Source organism: Cyrtonyx montezumae, unplaced genomic scaffold, assembly GCF_038088225.1.
Source record: "Cyrtonyx montezumae isolate F1298 unplaced genomic scaffold, pur_monq_1.0 scaffold_3, whole genome shotgun sequence".
Classification (NCBI taxonomy): Eukaryota; Metazoa; Chordata; class Aves; order Galliformes; family Odontophoridae; genus Cyrtonyx; species Cyrtonyx montezumae.
This window is the reverse complement of record NW_027072034.1, coordinates 30496731-30516988: the sequence shown is the minus strand read 5'-3', so window position 1 is coordinate 30516988 and position 20258 is coordinate 30496731. Positions and strand designations below refer to the sequence as shown.

Sequence of the window (20258 nt, the reverse complement as noted above, 5' to 3'; positions counted from 1 at the left end):
GTTACACTAATCTCTGGCTATAGTGAATAGGGCTAACGAAGTTTCTTCTTGAATTTGTTTTCAGATGGTGAAGTAAAAGTAGAACAATTTGCAGTCAGATTTAAAATTCAAGAACTGGCTAATTCTTTCAAGAGGAGATTTGAAGAATGCCAACAGAGCTTGTCAGAACTACAGAAGGGACACCTCTCTCTGGCAGCAGAGCTGTCAACGGACACCAACCCTGTTGTTTATTTTAATGTTTCTGCCAATGATGAACCTTTAGGACGCATAACCATGGAGCTGTTTTCAAATATTGTCCCTCGAACAGCTGAAAATTTCAGGGCCCTTTGCACAGGGGAGAAAGGCTTTGGATTCAAGAATACCACGTTTCACAGAATAGTTAGTGACTTCATATGTCAGGTAAGCATAATGTAAAGGCTTTTCACTGAAAGAATGAAACCCATCTTGGCTAGCAGTGGTGCTACAGACTAGGAGATAAGGAATGGTGCTGGGGAGCTTGTGCTGTCCCAAGCCGGATGCTTTTCACCTGTCTGCCAGTTGCTTGATGATTTAGCATTACTGAGTGTAGCTACGTTAGCACAGGAAAAAATAATGAAGATGGAACTTCTTACTGTGGACAAAGGACAGAAACAGCAAGGAAAGGCTTATGAAAACAAACATTGAGCCTTCCTTTCCACAGAGAGGAACTCTCATGTGGTCACTTGCTAGGAACACCTGCTTGTCAGGCTTCTGTTAACATTTTGAAGTACACTTCGTATTTCACTTGATCTCCGCTGTGAAATGAATACTTCAGGTATTTCAGACAGCCAGAAAAGTCCTCAAGGTCTCGTATCATGCAGTGGCTTTGTCCTTAAAACGCTCAGATTTCCCACTTAGAGCATCAGCTTGCATTATCTGTGAAACTGGTGTAGACAGCACCGGTTTTGCATGTTAGCATTAGCAAGTTCTTTGTAAATGCTGAAGGCAGGGGAAATCGATCTCTGTTCACGTGCACCTTCGTTTCTTAAAATTCTCAGCACTAATTTGATGTGAGTTGTAATGACTTGAAATAGATAAAATAAGACAGCCTCTTAAATGCTACACTAATGCTCTTGCACATCACTACATGCTTGAAGACAGAGCGTGTGCTTTGGAACACAGGAATACACTAATTCACAAGTAGCTTGTTACCAGAATTAAAAAATGATCTGGTGTTGATTAGATGTTATCTGAATCTGAAGTATGCTCCAAACTGCTCTTTTCTTTACTTTTTGTCCTTTCTGATGAGCAAAGAAGCTTTGCTTCCTCATTTAGGATGTAGTCTTGTTTCAGGTTATTCTACGTGCTACAAGTAACTTTCTTGAAAGTGAGCTGTAGCATGTGCACCCTGACAAAAAGCGAGCTATTATCTACGTTTGCTCTGCCTGGATTTCCCCCCATACTTCTTGTCTTCCAAACTTTCTTTCAAATACACAGTACCATACTTGCTCACTTTTGTGCATGTAGTCGTATAATCAGGAGCCAGTAGTTTGCTGCCTTGTGGGATGGGGCAAAACCACTCCTCAGTAGTGGTAGCTGCTGTCCTTGCAGTAATTTGGCAAAACCTATTTCTTGCACAGAAAATAGCAGATCAGTGGTAACTTGTCCTTTCTCAGGTGGTCACATTTTTGCCTGCAAGAAGACCTTGTGCCTCAGTGAAATAGTGCAGGTACTATAAGGGAGAAATGATGTAGAAAGCAGACAGTAGGAAGGAGCAGTCTAGGACAGTTGACAGTAGAGCAGGACAGTCGGTAAAGATGAGAAACTTCATGCTAATGTTTTGTTACCACAATCAAATCCAATGAAGCTGAAATTCCTTATAGCCAAGTAAATGTGGTGCCTGTGGGAAGTAATATTGAGGTTTACTTTTGTTCATCCAAATGAAAGTCTTTCTTACTGAAAGAGAATGTTGTTATTGACATTTTGGGACTTGAAAGTTAATTCTGTCCATTGTGTTTTGTTTTTTTCTTAAAGGGAGGTGATATAACTAATCATGATGGAACAGGTGGACGATCAATTTATGGAGAAGCATTTGAAGATGAGAATTTTGAAGTGAAACATACCGGTCCTGGATTGCTGTCAATGGCAAATAAGGGCCGGGATACAAATAACTCTCAGTTCTTCATAACATTAAAAAAAGCAGAACACTTGGACTTCAAACACGTGGTATTTGGATTTGTGAAAGATGGAATGGATGTCGTGAAAAAGATTGAATCGTTTGGTTCTCCTAAAGGGCTAGTAAACGGAAGAGTTGTCATTACAGACTGTGGGCAAATATAGAACTATGGCTTTGAGTATACAGATGTTCTAGCAGTATGAATTGGTATTTAGATGTTATTAACTAATTATTTCAACTTCTTAAAAATGGACATGTCTGATGTATAAATGTAAAATTACGGCTTATAGTTGTTTTTTAAGTGTTCAAATTGATTTCTTTTGCATGTTAAATAAAGTTCAGACACTGGCATATTTCAGGTGTATTTGTGTTATCCTGACATTTGTATTGGATGTCAAATTTTAAAAATTAAATCTTAGTCTTGTTAAAATAATTGTCTTTGTCCTCACTTTGGTTTGTTTAGAAACAGAACAAAATCTTGCATGATCTGGCTTCCTGCTCCTGTACATCTTTCCTTTGAATATGCAAATGGAAGATGCTGTAATTAATGGCCAGTAAACTGATGGCCTTTACTCTGAACAGAAAGCAAGCCAAGGTAGCTAGCCTGGTGAGTGCTGTTTTGTACTGTTTACATTCTCTCTAGCACCTCAATAATTGGAAATTAGGAATAGTTCCTGCATACATTATTAGACACAGAATTGTTACTAGCTGGAGAAATTTACTTTTAAGACCTATGTTTTCTTTTGAAGGGATTTGTGAAGTTTAGTGACAACTCTCTAATGAACTTTGTTACTTCAGAAGCTGTAGTGTAACTTGCTTCTGTAACTATGACAGAGGGCACTCGTGGCTGTCTTTTCAATGTGTTTATCAGCTCTGTCTCCTGTGGCAGACTGACGTTACACAACTGACTGTGTTCTGTCTTTAAAAACTTAATGTCTTAGTGGTGAAACCGCATGTATATATGTATATTTACTTTACAGCTAATGCCAGGACTATTGGTATTCTTTTCAAAATAATCAATTTGCCATTATTATTGTAATTTAAGAATATAGAATTTCAATGTGTATAAATTTTTAAGGATAGAAAGACTGCCTGTTCCCTCAGTTGTATGAAGGAGTGCCTGCCGCGTGCATAGGCATTGAGTTGAAAAATGATGATATCCTTTTTAAGAAAAAAGACTTATTTCCATTATATTGAGCTGTAACCTAACTGAATTGCTGCCACAGTCTTTGTATTTTAGTGACACGTAGGAGGTGAGAAGTCTGCATCACTTCTCCACTACACCAAGGTGGGAGTATGTGAGGGAACTGTAAGTAAATCTTAAGCTGAGCACTAGGAGACACTTAACACATGGCAACTTAATCCTAGTTGGTGTTGACCAGAAGAAAGGGGCACTGCCTGGACAAACCAGGTTTGTATTCTGGTTGTTCAGATGGGCACTGGTGTGCTTACCTGCTTCCCTCTTGTCTACCTGTTAGTTTCATTCTGCTTCTTTGTGGTCCCTAATATGGTACTTCATGTATTACTAAGTAATACACCTCTGCTGCAGCTTGACAGTTTAAATGAAGCCTCAGGCCTGCCCATGTATCCCCCTGCCCCTATGGTCACAGAAAGGGTGGGAACACAAGCACCACCTCATGAGCAAAGTGGCTGTTACTTTGGGTGGAAGCGGTGCTGTGTGAAGCGCTGCACTGGTGGAGGAGGAGATGGGGGAAGGTCGTTCCTCCTCATTCAGCCCCTGAGATGCTGTGAGCCTCAGCGTCTGGTCCAGTATATCCTTTCCCATGCCAAAGCAAAGCAATGGTATTTTGTGCCAGAGATTGCAAGGTTTGTTGTGCTAATGTGAGTGCATGAACTGGATTGATCCTTCTGTTGCCGTGACTTGGGCTGACGTAAGCGTTGGTGTCTGTGCAGTGGATTAGGAAACTGATCTGTCTGAAAATGCCACAACAAAGATCCCTCACGTGTTAGATGAGTCAGATGCTTCCAGAGTGTCCAGAGGGCACTGAAACTCATGGTGCAAGGGAAGTTGTACATAAAAATGAGAACTAACTGTCCTGTTTCCAAGTGAGCCAGGTAGCATTTTGTGATGCTCTTGATGCTACAATTCCTGACGTGTGTTCTCCTTTAACCTCCTTTAATTTACAGAATTGTCCTTCAGTAAGGACTAAGTAGTAATTTTTAAAGCTGACCTTTAGAAAACTGAGACTTGAAAGCTTAATCTTTACAGGAGAGAAAAAACTGGTTTTGTTTTTCCTGTGCTTTTTGTTATTTCCTTACAGTTGGTTACTCCTAAAGCATAGCAGAGAGATACTATGGCACAACTAAAATCACAAAAACTATTTTAAGACGGATCTTCTCTAATTTATTTTCCATGTAGTCTTAACACTACTGACATTCTTTTTTACTATGTTGCTACATCATAATAGAAAGAAAGTACAGTAGGAAACTGACATTAAAGGCCTAGACATAAGAATATGTGCAGCAGTTTCCGTGATTATCTAATCCTCTTTTTATGCCCTTACTTTGTATTACCATCTTCATAGTGTCTCATGGACTCCGAAATATTTTATGGCGTATCAATGCTTCATCATTTGCCTGTGGGGAAATGTGTTTCCTTCTATCAGTGGGGGTCATTTATATGCCCATAATGGGGGGGGGAAAAAAAGAACACTTCCCTTTCAAAGTCAATCATTGCAGTGTCAGTTCTATAACAAGACATTTTAACTGTTAACCAATTGAGCTGTAACATGTTTTCTCTAAAAATACTGATTATATTAAATATGTTTTTGCTTCCTTGTAGCATTCTCTTCAGGAACACTGCAAACAAATTATAACAGTAGACCTTTTGAAGTAAGTGAAAGTAGTACTAAACAATGTTGCTTGGATGTCTTTTTCAGGGTAAATACATACCAAAACTGTATTAGTCCTAAATTTAAGTACGTTTTTATTATTTTAAATAGATAAATGTTCTTGAGCAGAGGTATTATGATATTTGGGAGCCAGTTTGGAAATGTTAACTATCACAGAAAGACAGAAGACTGTTGGAGAGAGTCCAGATTAGAGAGTACTGGAGCATCTCCCTTATGAGAGAGTGCTGGGTCTGTTCAGCCTGGAGAAAACTTAAGGGGGATCACATTCGCTCTTATAAATGAGGGTGAGTATTAAGTGAATGGGACGAGTTTCTTTATGGTGGTGCCCATCAAGGTAACAGCAAGTGGTAATGTGCCAGTTGGAACGTAGGAAGTTCCATACAAACATGAGGAAAAACTTTAGGAGTGACAGCACTGGAACGTGCTTCCCAGAGAGGTTGCAGGGTGTCCTCTGGAGATACTCGAAATTTACCTGGACTCTTTCCTGTGTAATCTACTATAGAGAACCTGCTTAGATATTTTTTTAAGTAATAGTATGAAGATTCTCACTTTGGATAGAATTTAGTAATTACTTACATGCTATAACACTGTCATCATCCACCTCTTAACCTACGTTAACTCACTGATTGATGGTGACGTTTTAATTAGCATAGTGGTTAGATCAGATACAGCGTATGCTTGAGTCTGAACACAATCCTGTTACCTCTAAGAGAAGTTTCTTCGCCTGTCCACACTGTGTTACAAGACACATCTACAACCACTGCGTCTCCTGGCAGCATCTGAAACTATTGTCCTGACTCTAGGTGTCTGATAGCACTTGCCTTCATGGCCTCTTGTGAAGACTTTCCTTTCTGCCTTTACTTTTGTGCTGATGACAAGACCCAATAGTTTATCCGCTAGCACGTCCAAGCTGCTAACAGTATAACTTCTTGTATGCTACATTGGTTTTGTTTTGGAACAGCCTGTATGCTTCTGCTAGCTTTCCTGCTAGGACTGGTTGTTTGTTTGTTTGTTTGTTTTGCACCATACGAGATTATTAATCATATTTTTTTTTTTAGTTCACAACTTTCTCAGGGACCCTTCCCACTGATTGAAGGAACAGTTATAGTAGTTTGGTGATCAGGGCATCGGGCTATTTTTTCTTACAGTTAATAGCATTAACCAAACGTCTTGGAAGCAAAAGCCTACTTTTAACTGCCTTACGTTTCTACATGGGTAACCATGTGGAGTTGCATTTTGTATTTTAGAAGGCCAAGCCTGCCACAAATCAAAGTTGTTTGTGTTAGCGTGAAAGAACACAGATGGCCATTAGGATGTTTTTAATTAGTCAGCTATTGTGTAACACCGTAATTAAAACTTAACCATATCTGAGGGGGATATTCAGTGTTAAGTTAAAAATTTAATGGGTTTTTAAGTCATTTAAACATTTTTCCCTTGATACAGAGGTTCAGCACAGAAAGAACATGGCTTCCAGCTCCAGAAACAAGAACAAGCTCTAAAGGTGTAAGAGGCATCTTTGGGTAAAATAAAAGAGGTTCAGTAATTCAATGATGCTTATTGCTGTACTTGCCGTTTAACTTGTTGGTATTTATCTTAAGCCCTCAGGTATTTGCTGACTCTGATGCTTGTTTCTTTAAAGTTCCTGAAATCCTGAAATGAAAGTTTGTCATATTATTTTAACTCTAAAAGAACTCAGTTTAGAGTTGTTTCAAAACTGCCCTTGTTTATTGTGTTTCTTAATTTGATATTTCTATAGCAGTGTGACGCAGTCGTTAAAAAGATGAGTGACTGCTTGAGTGAAATAACAAAATAATTTGACAACCTCAAAGTTAATTATTTTCCTAGTATCAATAATTTTACAAGTTATTGTTAACAGCGTTAAATATTTGACCACGATGTTTGCAAAGTTCCTTCTTTTATTTTTCTCAGACAAAAATTGTGTGAATGATTGAAATTACTTTCTGCTCCTTCTTCAGATGCTAGAAATTTACCCTCTCTGAACTTGTACAGTATTTATAAAGTTGAACTTACTTTTCTGACCCAATAGCAAGAGCTGATTTTAAGCAAAGACAAACCCAAACCCTTTGAATACTCAGATTGGTGGGAAATAAAGTATTTTGTAGTGTAATAGAATCCACCGTGTGCTGTATTGTTCTGCTGGTTCTTAAAAGTAAAAAGTACAATGTTTGTGTTCTTTCATGACTATTCAATATTTTCAGTTATTTTTACAGGTGTTAATTAAAGCACTAGTTTCTCTTTTCTCAAAGGCAAGTTGAGACAATGGTTCACAGTAGTACAAACTTAACAGTCAAGTGAGGAGAAAATTTTAAATCTTGCAAATTGCCATCTAAGCAATTTAGACCATTGCTTGTTCAGTATATTACAGTTCTGATGCTCTTAAGTTTGGTAAAAAAAAATAAAAATAATAATAATAAAAAAAACCTGGCTGCTTCCTAACCTCTATAAAATATTTTCTATTGTGCAATCGTAGTCATCAAGGGCTTCCATGATAATCAGGATATTCCTTGTATCTGTAGAGTATGTTTTTTTTATTTAAATAGAGGTTGCAATTAATGTCATCTTTTTCCGCACACAAAAAAAATTGCTTTTGTAGCATGATCAGTTACTGTGTCATTCTACGAAGAGCACCTCTTTCATTTCTAAGGCCTTCAGACAGCATTTGCTATTTGCTCTCCATTTTATGTCACTTTTTCATGAAAAACAGTCAATATGTACTTCCTGTATATCTCATAGTGCTTATTCTTGCCCTGTAAACTGAACAGCTGAGCTACAGGTCAAAGAGCTACTACTGTTTAATTATTGTGGTGCCTGTTGCCCAAGGGCTGTGGTATTTCCTCTTAGGATATCTCCACAAGCCACCTGGGTGTGGTCATGGGCACACTGCTCTGTGTGTCCACACTGGAATAGGGGTTGGAGTAGATGGATCCAGAGGGCCCTGCCAGCCTCAACCATCACGTGAGGCTGTGATTTGTTGAGGAAGTGGATGGTTTTGTTTCCATCACCATCCATACTGGGAAGAAAAAGCTTGAACTTTTAATCACTTAGCTCAGCAACAATGTCAAATGATTTCAGGGTGATGCTTAAGTAAAAGTTAACGACTACAAATATTTGAACGCTTCTTGATTCAGTTACATGATGAGACTCTACAGAAGAACTGGAGCAAATAACTGAGGACAGTAGAAGCTTATTTCAAGTATCTACAAATGTTTGGGTTTTTTCTTCTTACCTGTACTTGCTTCCTTTGTAGTTAGCAAGTTTACTATAATTCACTGTTCCATTTCATTTTAGTGGAAATATCAGTTTTTAATGGCACATATGTGTAAGGATACTCACGAAGTGGCACAACGAACTACATTTTTTCAACAAGAAAAAGTGACAGTAGCATCAATAATTGATAGGGTTTGAATTGGGCAAGGTAAAAATTCAGTGCATTAAGCAGTGGAATGTGATATGTCTGCTAAAAATTAGAAAACGTAGCTATTATTTTTATTCATTTTGAGTTCATTAGTTAGAGTAAGAATAGATTATATTGGGGGAACACAGGTTGTTAACTGAAAGAACAAAATTTGCTGCTAAAATGTTTAAATTTTATATTGTATTATTTTATTTTATTATTAATTATTTTATTATTTAATTTATTTGCCATGTTTTCCTCTTCCTCTCACCTTATCTCTCATCTATCCAGTTACATTCTGCCTACAATTCTGATTTCTTCTGCTGTCAGAACAAAGCCCTTTAAGTACAAAATTAAGCATGAGTATATTTTTTCACTCCCAGAAACCATCACAAATGGTAACCATTCTTCACTTGGAAGAGGGTTGATGTAAGAGATTGAGACATTTTGTACGATTCTTCCTGGATCTCATTATGAACAACCTGGCCATAAATGACCCAATAAAATAGTTGTTTTGATAAGATAGAATAAGAGGAGCACAGAGAGTGAGTAAATCTCAAGTATCTTCAGATGCTGGCAGCCTCACATTTGTAAAGCATCACATTAAGCTTAGATATGTTTTCCTCAGGGTGTGCAATGCAGGTCCCATCCATGAAGAGAAACCCCTCCTTTTTGGTATTCCAGGTGTAGATAACTTGCTTATAAGGAAAGAGCTCTGTTGATTAAGCATGTTCTCAAAAGAACTTCTTGCTGCCCTTTTATATGAAGACAAGACCACACAGGTGGTGTATTCACCCTTACCAAGTAGAAGCTGGTAGAAGACTTCTTGGTTATAATGAGTTGCCCAATGTTTATTCTATGGCCAGGGAATGTATCAGGCACTATGCCGGTCTGCAAAATAGACTATGTGCTGCACAGCATAGGCTTGGGCATACTTACATTAGCTGTTATGTTGACCATCAACTCCTGCATGTAAAGTAATCTCCTGGTCAGGATCACAACATTTCAACTGTTGATTTGCATGCAGTTCATCTTTCCCAGAGATTTGGTATATTAAAGTCTGCTTTAGCAACATGGGCAGGCTTCTCTGCTGACAGAGTGGACGCGACCTGTTCAAGGCTATTATTTCCTCAAATATGTGTTCCATTGGTTTCCAGTAACTTATGTCCTGGGTTTTATCTCATTAATCATTAAATTATGAATAATATTCCAGAACTAATGTGTTCTGATGTATTTGTCTGTTTCCATTTTGGTTTAGAAGATAAGCTTGAAAGCCAAAAGAGCTGTTATGGTTATACTGAATTCAGAAGCTTATGGTATCTTAACTGTTCTTATAGACTGGGTCTCAAACAAGTACCTTAGTAAACTCTTAATACAAGAAAAAAGAAAGGACAGTCAGAAACCTCAGTCTTCTGGAAAAACCTACTCCCAGGTAAAATGTTTGAAGGTAAAGGGATTTGAATTTGCACTGGTTAATACGTTTTCACATTTATTTAGTTAGTTTTGAGAACTGTTGGCCGTTGAGGCTATTTTCTACAGGCTTTGATAATTGAAGATGTAATCTAATAATAAGTTAGCAGTGAGATATAATAAATAATGTCATTTATAAAACAGACCATTTTTAAAGAAAAACATAACATTCGCTCTCAACTTGAGAGTTCCAGCCTGCCTTTTATTTCAAGTCACTTTTGCTAGCTTTAATAATAATTCATCTGGTATTTACATGTAATACTGTATACGATTCCTCTTTTTTTTTTCACCCACAGAGATGCACACACTTAATTGAAAATATTTTAATGCTCATATTAGATATTAAAATTTCAGTTTATGACTTATAAGTGGTGATACTATGCTGTACTTAAAACACGTACTGCCATCTTTTTGGACGTACCAAGAGTTGGAAGTCAGTGCAGTTTTCAGGAATCCTACTTTTACTATTTTTCTTTGTTATATTAAAGATTTGTAGGCACTGGTATTGGTTTTGATAGTTGAGCTCAGTGATGTCTCCACTATTCATGTAAGCCTATGTAAAATTTAAAATCTAAGTATGTAGTTTTTCTACCTCTATAGCATCTAACCAATGAGTACTTGCATGTGTAATCTGACTCTAGGAGTATTTTGGGATTTTGTTTTGGTTTGTTTTTTGCTTGTTTTTACTTGTAGGCCACTCATACAATAAGTTGACATACTGCATATAGCTGTGAATTTTACAGCTTCTGCCTATGGCCATGGAGCAGCTCCAGTGAATGCCATCTATGAATCCTAAACTACACAAGCCCACTATTAGATTAATTTACTGGTCAGTAAGACAGCTAGACAGTAATAATATTTCTACTTATTTATGATGAAACTCTTATCTAACTCATCTTACCCGTACTGTCTTCTTCAGATTCAAGGTTAGGTCTTGTGCAATACCTTTGCAGGACCTAACTTCAGGCATCCTCATGGGTTAGAGTATGTAGCACTGGCTGAAACTGTGTTTGTTCAGGAACCAGAGGCAACTCCAATAATGTCAACCTGTCAGTGACCTTGAAATTGCTTTGTCCCTCAGAGTTTAACATGCAGCTCATATTCTGCTTCTTACCTGTCTGCTGTCTCCTTTCTTCTCCTACCAGGTCTTTCACCACAAATGGCAACCTAGGAAGATCATCAACACTGAGATATGCTACTGTGTGAGACTGGAAGTTCTTGAATGGTTGTCCATTCACATTTCACTATTAGACTCAATTAAAAGTCACCGTGTTCTGTTAATGTAAATATTTTGGACTTGAGAGCCAACTGTCTAACTTGAAAAGTGGCCTTTTTGTCCAGTCTTCCAAAATTCATATGGTGATATATTGCAGTAATGTACTTTGTTAATTGGCAAAAGCAAACAAGGTCCTACTTGTGTAGAGATCACAGTCCTGAAAGTAATAACTTTTGCTTCAGACCATAATAGTTATTCCACTTATGCTATCTCCAGGACACCGTTGCATCTCTTCTCAATGGAACCTTCTTTGAAAACAGATGTGGCCTGAAAAGATGAAAAGCATTTTCTTTGAAGTGATGAGGAAAAATGGGCTATTTCTCATGAGCTCTGAGTGTGGAGCACGCTATGAGAAGAGAGAAAAATTCAGTTTTGTAATGTGTTCCTTCTGTATCCTTTTGACATAGGGATTGCTGTTCACTTTTTTTCTTAAAATCCAGAGATAAAACAATCCATTTGATTTACAGAGATATTTTAAAATTAATTTTCAGATTATTTCTTCATAATTGAAACAAATTTGTCCATGTTTTTAATTTAAATGTGACCTCCATTAAAATTTCATGAGTAACACTTGATCTGAATGATACTTAAAGGTTCTTAACTTGTAGATTAATAGAAGTCTTATGTTGATTCCTGTAATTAACTTTCTCTTTTAACTTAATTGTTTTAATTCAATAATAATTGCTATGAAGCTATTTTGTTTATTTGTGCAAAAAGAGTACATTAAAAACAGCCTATGTCATTTTGAGTTAGCAAACAAATAGGAAAAGTTGTGTCAGTTGTCATCATGGGCAAAATAAACTCAGCACAGGGAGAATAATGTTGTAATCTATGGCCTCTTGATAACAGACCGGGGCAGCGAGTACTAAAGGCAGTTTTCCATTCCTTAAATCTGCTTTCCTAGAGCACACTCAGTGTTGTCCATGGCTCTGCTCTGTCCAGCAGTGTGTTCCTTCAGAGCAGCTGGAGTTGGCTCTGTCTGACATGGGGTCACTGCTGCTGGGCTCTGCTTGCAGTGCTGTAGCTCCCCACTACCAAAACCCTACCACTGAAGCACAATTTGTAAGCAAATATTTTTCTATTTTCGAAGACATTTTAGAAACATTTTGCATGTTTGGTGTGATTATGACTATGAGCAACCTAACCTAGCCTCAGAGATGACCCTGTGTCAAGAAGGAGGGTTGGACCTGATTATAACCTAAAACATTCCATGATTTCATCTTTCATATCTTTTATTCTCAAAATGGTTCACATTTTTAAATGTTTTTGAAAATGGAAGAATTCCTATTCCTTTTACTAGTAATATATTGATGGAGAGGGATCAGAGAGACATTTTCAGGATAGTCTTGCAAAAACATGACAGAATGACAGTTCCCACTTTGGCATCTGATTTTTTTTTTTCATTCCCTTACGTGAAATCTGCATTTTGGAACACTTCTTAGAAAGCAAAGATCCACATCACGAGATTGTTCCATTCTTTGGCACCCTGACTCCAATCAAGGATGCCAGTGATTTAAAATCCAAAGATAATGAGCAAAAGTCTTTTTTGTGAAGGTGATCCTTCTGGATTGGATAGATAAGTATACTAGTGTGTCTTTATACTTGACTGACCTGTGAGGTGTTTATAGTGGGACTAAGTTGGAATAAACACAGGATTGAAACATTCTGGAAGACCACACTGCCACTGTAAATGAATAAATACTCATTTATCTCTTGGAGGGAAGAATTTCTGTCAGTGTACTTCGGTGAAGTGTGATGATCACCTATAAATTAAGACCAAATATTTGATAAAAATGATGTAAATGAATTCCGATACAAGAAGTAGTTACTGAAGAGACTTCCATAAGCAGATGAATGCTGTTGATGAGAATGAATCAGTTTAGCTTCTTATGACTGCTTTTTACAGCAACCTTATGTCATATCTATGCTAAAACTTACTGTGTATGAGTTTTGATCACTATGACCGCGTGGCCGTAGCGATCTAGTGATAAATCCTATGTCTGGCTTAAACGTACATCCTGTTTCCCACAGGATGTCAGTATCCAGCAGGTGGCACTGTAATTACGCTCTTGCTACTGGATAATTTTTTTCCTCGTGCTTTACATTTCTCCACTCTAGATGATCAATGCTATTCCAAGATACTGAGAAAGATTTGACATCAGTGAATTAAGAAACTTAGATTTATTCACTTGATATAAATTATTTGAATAATTTACCACACTCCAAAATGAATGACTATATAAAATATATGCATGGAAAGTTGAACTAGATTTTTTTTTATGGAAAGGAGTTGGAGTAATTGGTGTCATGAAAGTAATTGCTCTTATTCAGATGAATTACCTCTTTGCTCCTTTATTAGAGGTTTCCCAGATGTTGAAACTGACATAGTCTCAAACCATTCGTCTTGTAATTTCTTTTCTTTCTTGAGGAAGATATTGGAAAGGTTCAACATTTTTTTTTCAGTATATGAGTTGTCCACTCACAATTTTTCAAGGAAGTAAATTAGGCATAAGATGTCTTTAAGTAAATTTGAAAAAATAATTATTTTCAGTCGTTTCATTTTTTATTTTTTTTAGTAGTATATATCTGAAAAAGTAGTTCTGAGGATGCATGTTCATATACTGCTTAATGGAACTGTGGTTGTAGAAATTTTATTGCTTGTTTTCTAATCTCTTTCTACCTGAATCAGGCATTTGATTCCCTTCACGCAGACTTGAAGGCTGCTGAAAGGAAGGTCTTACTTTTGGAATACCAATGTATGCCTGTCATATTAAGTCACTTAAATACATCCAATAAAAGTCTGCTTTCCAGTGCTCTTGATGGGTTACATCAGATGACCATGGAATCTGCTAAATTCGAATATATTTTTCTCGCAAATAAGGATATAAGCTTATGATGCAAAGAGGTGAGGTAAGCATAAATACCAAATATAAAAGAGCTTGGTTCTTCTCTAAAAATAATATATCATTAGCATTTGTCTGTATCATATAATTCATTAGAGATAGAAATGATATTTCACAAAATTGGACTGTGGTTCAGCCCTATAAAAGAGTTGATATTCTCGTTCTTCACAATGCTTCTCCAAGTGATACAGGAAAGAATCAGTCTATAACCAGTTGAAGGCACACAAAATTAGTGAGCCATTCCAGTGCCATGTTGAATAAACTTTGTGACTTTGCTTAAGTTAAATTTGTTCTGTCTTTAAGAACAGAAAGGCAGAGGGAACAGCAGCTGTTTTTAAAGATAAATATTATTATTTTGAGGTATTTTGTTACTGTGTATTGAGTGATAAAAATGGGAAGTGTATTTGACTAGAGATGGAATAGCACTGAGTTATGAGTTGTTAAGTGGCGGAAACCAAAGGGTTTTTTTCTTCCTTTCAACATCTTTTTCTCGACCATATGGTTAGTTTAGTTTTATTCTTAGTCATACTTTTGATTAGTAAAGTAATTGAGAAATAGACATGAGACCTAAGTGGGATTGGTGGTATCTGGCATCCTTTGAAAGAAAAATTCCACTGACAGATGATCAAAGGGCTGGAACACCTCTCCTACAAAGAAAGGTTGAGGTGCTAGGCTTGTTTAGCTTGGAAGAGAAGGCTCTGGAGAGACCTCATTGTGGCATTCCAGTACTTGAAGGGAGCTTGCAAGCAGGAGGGAGACTGACTTATTACAGTCAGATAGTGATAGGTCAAGAGGGAATGGCTTTAAAATAAAAAAAAAATAATAAAATAAAATCCAAAAATATAAAAAGAGATTTAGCTTAGATGTTACTCAGAGGGTGGTAAGGCACTGGGACAGCCTGTCTGGAGAGCTTGTGGATGTCTCATCTCTGGAGGTATGCAAGACCAAGTGGAATGGTATCCTGGGCAGCCTGGTCTAATGGTTGACAGTCCTGCCTATAGCAAGGGGTTGGAGCTAGATAATTTTTATGGTCCCCTCCAGCCTAAGCCATTTTGTGTATTGTCATGTGGTTGGGAATTTCCTTTTTAGCAACTTGATATTAAGCATTATGCAGTGCTTTTCTCTTTAATAGAATGAATCGCCCGTAGACAAGTTATAGTCTGGCTCTACTCTGTAGCATTTGTTTACCGATTTGACTATTCTGACAAAACGTATGTATAATTTGTATGCTCAAACTGTACTGTAGACCTATGATATACTTTGTCTCTTTTGATTTGACTATTTAGTTCCTGAAATTATCTTTGGAATCTCACTGAAGAGCATGAATGTATTCAGATTGGCGTTTTGTGCATATCCTGCGTGCATAGATTGCATTGGCTGTTCCTTTTTCACACAGTGCCACTTCTGTGCTAAAATCATTTGCTGTTTTCATCTGACAGTGTAGACTTGCCCACAGACATGGTTGACTTCAGTGTTAGTATAATGCTTGATAAGATGTACTCAGCATCACGAGGTCGTCGCTGGGTTGTCTTTTGGTGTAGCCAAATGACAAGCTGTTGTTTTGACAAAAAATACTGGTTTTAAAAGATCTTCTGAACATTAAGGTCTGTGAATTACTGAATCCTCGTTGAATATTCAGAACAAATGCCACACTCTAAAAAATGTCAGTCTCAAGCTGACTTTGTCAATGCCAACTTGATTTTTCTTAAGCCTTATTCCTCACAGTGTTGTGTAGCTTTTTTTTTTTTTTCTGGTTGTAAATCAGTGAAACTCCTGAGATAAATTAAAACCTTGAATTCATTCCAAGGTTACTTTTTATAGACATTATGTTGTATGTCCTTGGAGAAAGAAAGAGGAAAATTTGACCAAAAGATTCATCAAGTCCTCTTTGAACTCAGAAAGCCTCTCAACACATGCAAATAATTTTTAATATGTTTATTATTTTAAGCTGTAACTTCCATATTGTAGTTTCTTATTAATTATATGTTAAATATTTTAAAAGTATGTAAACATTAAGTTATTTTCATCACATCTGTGTTCTTCTAAAGCATATGTCCTATGCTTCATGAAAGAAAATTAAAAAAAAAAGGGAAGTCAGTTGTTATTTTCTTTAGTGTTACTATAAATCAATCTGTAATATTAGAATCAAAAAGTAAAATAATTAGGGGACAAATTTTACTTTATTCTAAAGTGATTAAGTCTTGGGGAGCAGAATAAAGGGGAAAAGATTATAACGTGTCCATGTTAAAAATTCATGTAAGGGAATTCTTTTGATATTCAACTGTTCATATCGAGCTCTTACTTTACCTCTCAATTATTATTCTACCTTTCCTGAAACAGTACCGTGGCAGTATTTTGTTAATGAAAGACTGTGTAGTGTCACATTAACGTTTAGATGTACTATTTCTGTCGGTGTTAATATTCAGCAGCTTAAAATATTTATTTATGAGTCTTTTTTGCACTGCGTAGTGCTCCCCCCACATGACCATAAGGAAAGAACCACGATAAGTGAACACTGAATGTATATGCTCAAGATCAGATTTTATTTTAGCTTCAAAAGTTCTGTTTCCTGTTTTCCTTTGTTCTTGAGGGACTGGGCCTTGTTTTAATACTACAAGTGTTGGTAATGTCAGAGCTCTTAGAAACTTGCATTTTTTAGTTCCTAGTTTTACATGAATTTTGCATCATATGCCCAGAATAAACCCAGTTATTTCATTGTTCTTGTGGTTGAAAATGGAGAAGAAAAAAAAAAAGAACAGCTAACAGTCACTGGTTTACTTTTTCAGCACCAAGTTGCGTGACATAATTTTTAAAATATTTTCTTTTACAGGTCTTACACCCTTACCTGGAAGCTTGATACAACAAATCCTTTTTCCGTACTTGATCTGTGTTGCTTCAAAATTCCAGGCTAGATATTCCTCCTATGGAAAAACGCCTGGTTATACTGCAAAAGCTCTCAGGTATAAAGCAATCCTCTGTTGCCACTATTCTGTTGGTTGTTATATAGATTGATACACTTGAGAACTTCTCTGTTTTTCCTTTTTCAAGAGCAGTTATTCCTTATGTACATAGACGACAAGACTGCTTAGAAGAAAACTTGTCTTTCCTTCAACCATCAGTTTTACTGTGTAATTTTGTAAAGAATCTCTGAAAATTTACTCTTGCATGTGACAATGAAAACTGACAAAACTTTTATTTTCAGCCAGAACCAATTTATAGTCTTGAGATATTTCAGACTTTTGAGACAAATTAAATTGTACAAAATAGGCATCTGTTGATTATTAGTTGATGGTTACAAAGATCTTCATTGTGTCTGTGGTAGGATACTGCTGGGTTTCATGGGTGCGTTACTTAATTGGGATAGTTTCATTTATAAAAGCAGGGATTGGATCATCTTGTAGGTCTTTTCCAACATTGGTGATTCTATGATTCTATATAAGCTCAGTCATGGTCTACTGTAGAGATCACTGTTTACAAAACTCAGAGATTTGTTTCATTTTCTTAGGAACAAAATTGAACTCTGTGGAAAAAAAAAAAGTATTTTCCTATGAAATACTCTGGTTTAAATCATAACTTTCATTGAAAGTAAAGTAAAATTAATTCAGAAATGCAGATTGTTTTTAATTACTTCTTTAATTAAAAGACAACCTCACATCCAGTGCCTTGAATCTTTATAGCTGGTCTTTTAAATACTCTAGAAAGTAAATTCTGCATTGTTGCTTTTGTAGTATTTCCTTATATTTACCTTGATAACATTCTGGATTTTCTGTATGTGTCCCATTTCTGATATCTCAATTCTCTTTGGCAAAATTCTACTACAGTTTTTCCTTATGCTTTTGCTATACGATGTCTAAATACCACTTAGTCAAGTGAAAGTGTAGCTCTTGATTTTTGTCACAATTTTTCTCTACATGTAGATAACTTTCTGCTGAGATACAGAATTACATGAGTTCCCAATATAATGCATGTTTTTCTTCATAAAATAAGTCATTTTCTGTAAAGTTTTTACTGTTTTGTTGAAACTTGTCCATTTTCAATTATCAAATGCCATTTATTTTACGTAAAATCTTTTGCTGAAGCAACAAGGTGATGTTTGAACTGTTTAAACTTCATGAATTGACCAAAGAGGTACAGGTGACAACAGACCCAATTCATTCTTGCATCTGTACAAACCTAACTTCTATTCTGAATAATTTGGGAGCGGAGTGGAGTGGCACTCATGCTGCCACTCCATACACAGGTCACTAGTACTATATTTGAATCAATTATAGTTCTGCATAACTTACACAAATGTTCTGTATTACTTGTGGATATTACTACCATCAGTAGATTATTTAGAACCTCAGTAGGCTGTAAGTTACTCCGTTTCATGCAGAATCTTACTGGTAACTCCATCATTTGTGAATGGCTAAATGAAAAAGGTTATCAGAGTCTTAGTGTTTAACACCAAAACACCAAATTTTGATGAAATAAACTTTGTATGTCAAATGACGAATTTTTCCATTGTTTTGATTATGCAGTTTCTTAGAATTTGCTCTTTTCCTCTGTTCATATATCATCTATACATCTTATCCTCATTTAAATGAACTCATGTAACTTCAGGTTGTAATATCCCTGACAGTGTAAATACATATTTTATTTTTATGTTATAGTGCTGTATTTTGCATTAATTTCCAAATCAGTCCTCAGTAGGTCTTTTAGTTACCCACATTTCTTTTCCGAAATATTTATTTCTATCTGTCACAATTCAGTGTTCATTATTCTACATAGGAAATTGAGTACTTCCTAAAAATTTGACTTAATTTTCTATTTTTAATCTCAGATTCATCACTTGTGCTTTAACGAATGAAAGTGTAATTGTGAAATTGAGACTAGAATAAAAATGTAAATATCCCTTGCATGTCATTCTTTGACTAACACTGGCTAGGAGGTTATGAAGAAGTGGTGCTATAACAATTGAAGTAATAAGCTGAAATGGAGATTTCTGGTTCTATTTCTAAGTGATAATTTGTAGTAGTTGAGCTAACTAATAATGATGTGTAGGTTAGTAGCATAGATAACCCACTTCACATTTGTCATTACCAGTCGGGAGTAAGTACCAGATATTGTACTGAAATCACAGTATTTCTCCCTTTGTAAATATTTGCTAGGTAGGTTTTTCGTATCTCTACTGAACTCTGTTAGACACCATGCTTGTGGGCCAGCCCAGTGTGGCTCTCCCTGTGGGCCCCTGCTGTGGCCTAGTTCAACATTCCCCATTCCACTGAGTGACATTGTTCTAACAATGAGGGGGAGGATGTGGGGAACAGCTCCCTGTTGTGCTGTTGGTGGTGAGCTTTTAGGAGGAGGTCCTAATGCAGCTTGGCAACACTGGACAGTTTGTACCTGACCCACCCAGTGAGATCACATGAGAAAAATATCTAATCTGTCACGTTTTGCTTTTCCTGAAGCTATGTAAGTGAAACAAGAGCAAGATGCTGTTAAAGTCTGAACTGTAAATTAAATGTTGTAGAGGAACTGTTAGGTCATGGCTGGAATTGGTGATTCAGCACCTGGTGAAGGGCTGTAGCTGGCCCAGGGAGCACAGACAAATTGTTTCTATCTGTGTTCCCCACATGACCAGATGGGTTGGACCCAGGGTAGAGCCATCCTGGGCTCGTATAAGGGCCAGCCATGGAAGGGAGAGAGTGTCACTTGCACTTAAGCTGCTTTCTGTGAAGGTGTGCTGTACAGCCAGAGGGCCCCTTCACCAATTGGGTGAGTTCCGTTCTTCTTCCAACTCACTATTACTATTGGCCTGCCTGCAAATACTTTGCCTGGTATCACCAAGGATTTGTCAGAAGCAGTTTCGTTTCTTCGTAAGCAGAGCAAATGGGAAATTCTGTTTTCAGTTTTCTGACGTGGCTCTTAGTGGATCTTTCATCCTGTGTGATAGGTTTCAACCTGAAAAATGCTGAAGTCGGATAAAGCATAAATTTCTGCTAGATAGCTTACAGTTTGGACATCTCTATAGTCTTGTCTTCACAGATTGAACGTAGAGCTTTCTGTTTTGTTCTGGGTTTTATTTTTTTGTTTTTGTTTTTTTCCTGTGCTTGTAGCATTTGAGTTCTGCAATATGAGTGTAACTTTCTACTACCTTATTCTTCTGGAATGTGATCTTCAACAAGGGATGTTTGCAAAAGGTAAT

General features: G+C 36.7%; 2 protein-coding genes across 3 annotated transcripts in view; both read left to right on the top strand.

The window, feature by feature from the left end:
* Positions 1-2567, top strand: part of RGPD4 (RANBP2 like and GRIP domain containing 4) — a 29149-nt gene extending 26582 nt beyond the window's left edge. For both annotated transcript variants that reach the window (XM_065741046.1, XM_065741045.1), the window contains 2 exons: positions 65-399; positions 1993-2567. In XM_065741046.1, coding sequence (XP_065597118.1) covers positions 65-399; positions 1993-2298 — 641 coding nt within the window. In that variant the 3' untranslated portion in view covers positions 2299-2567. The remainder of the gene's footprint in view (positions 1-64; positions 400-1992) is intronic.
* A 6738-nt stretch (positions 2568-9305) lies between these two features.
* On the top strand, positions 9306-18319 carry CCDC138 (coiled-coil domain containing 138). Its single transcript, XM_065740775.1, is given in 7 exon segments — positions 9306-9311; positions 9681-9869; positions 10636-10721; positions 13200-13202; positions 13815-14021; positions 16904-17048; positions 18158-18319. Coding segments are annotated over 7 exon segments (798 nt in total).
* Positions 18320-20258: the final 1939 nt, after the last annotated feature.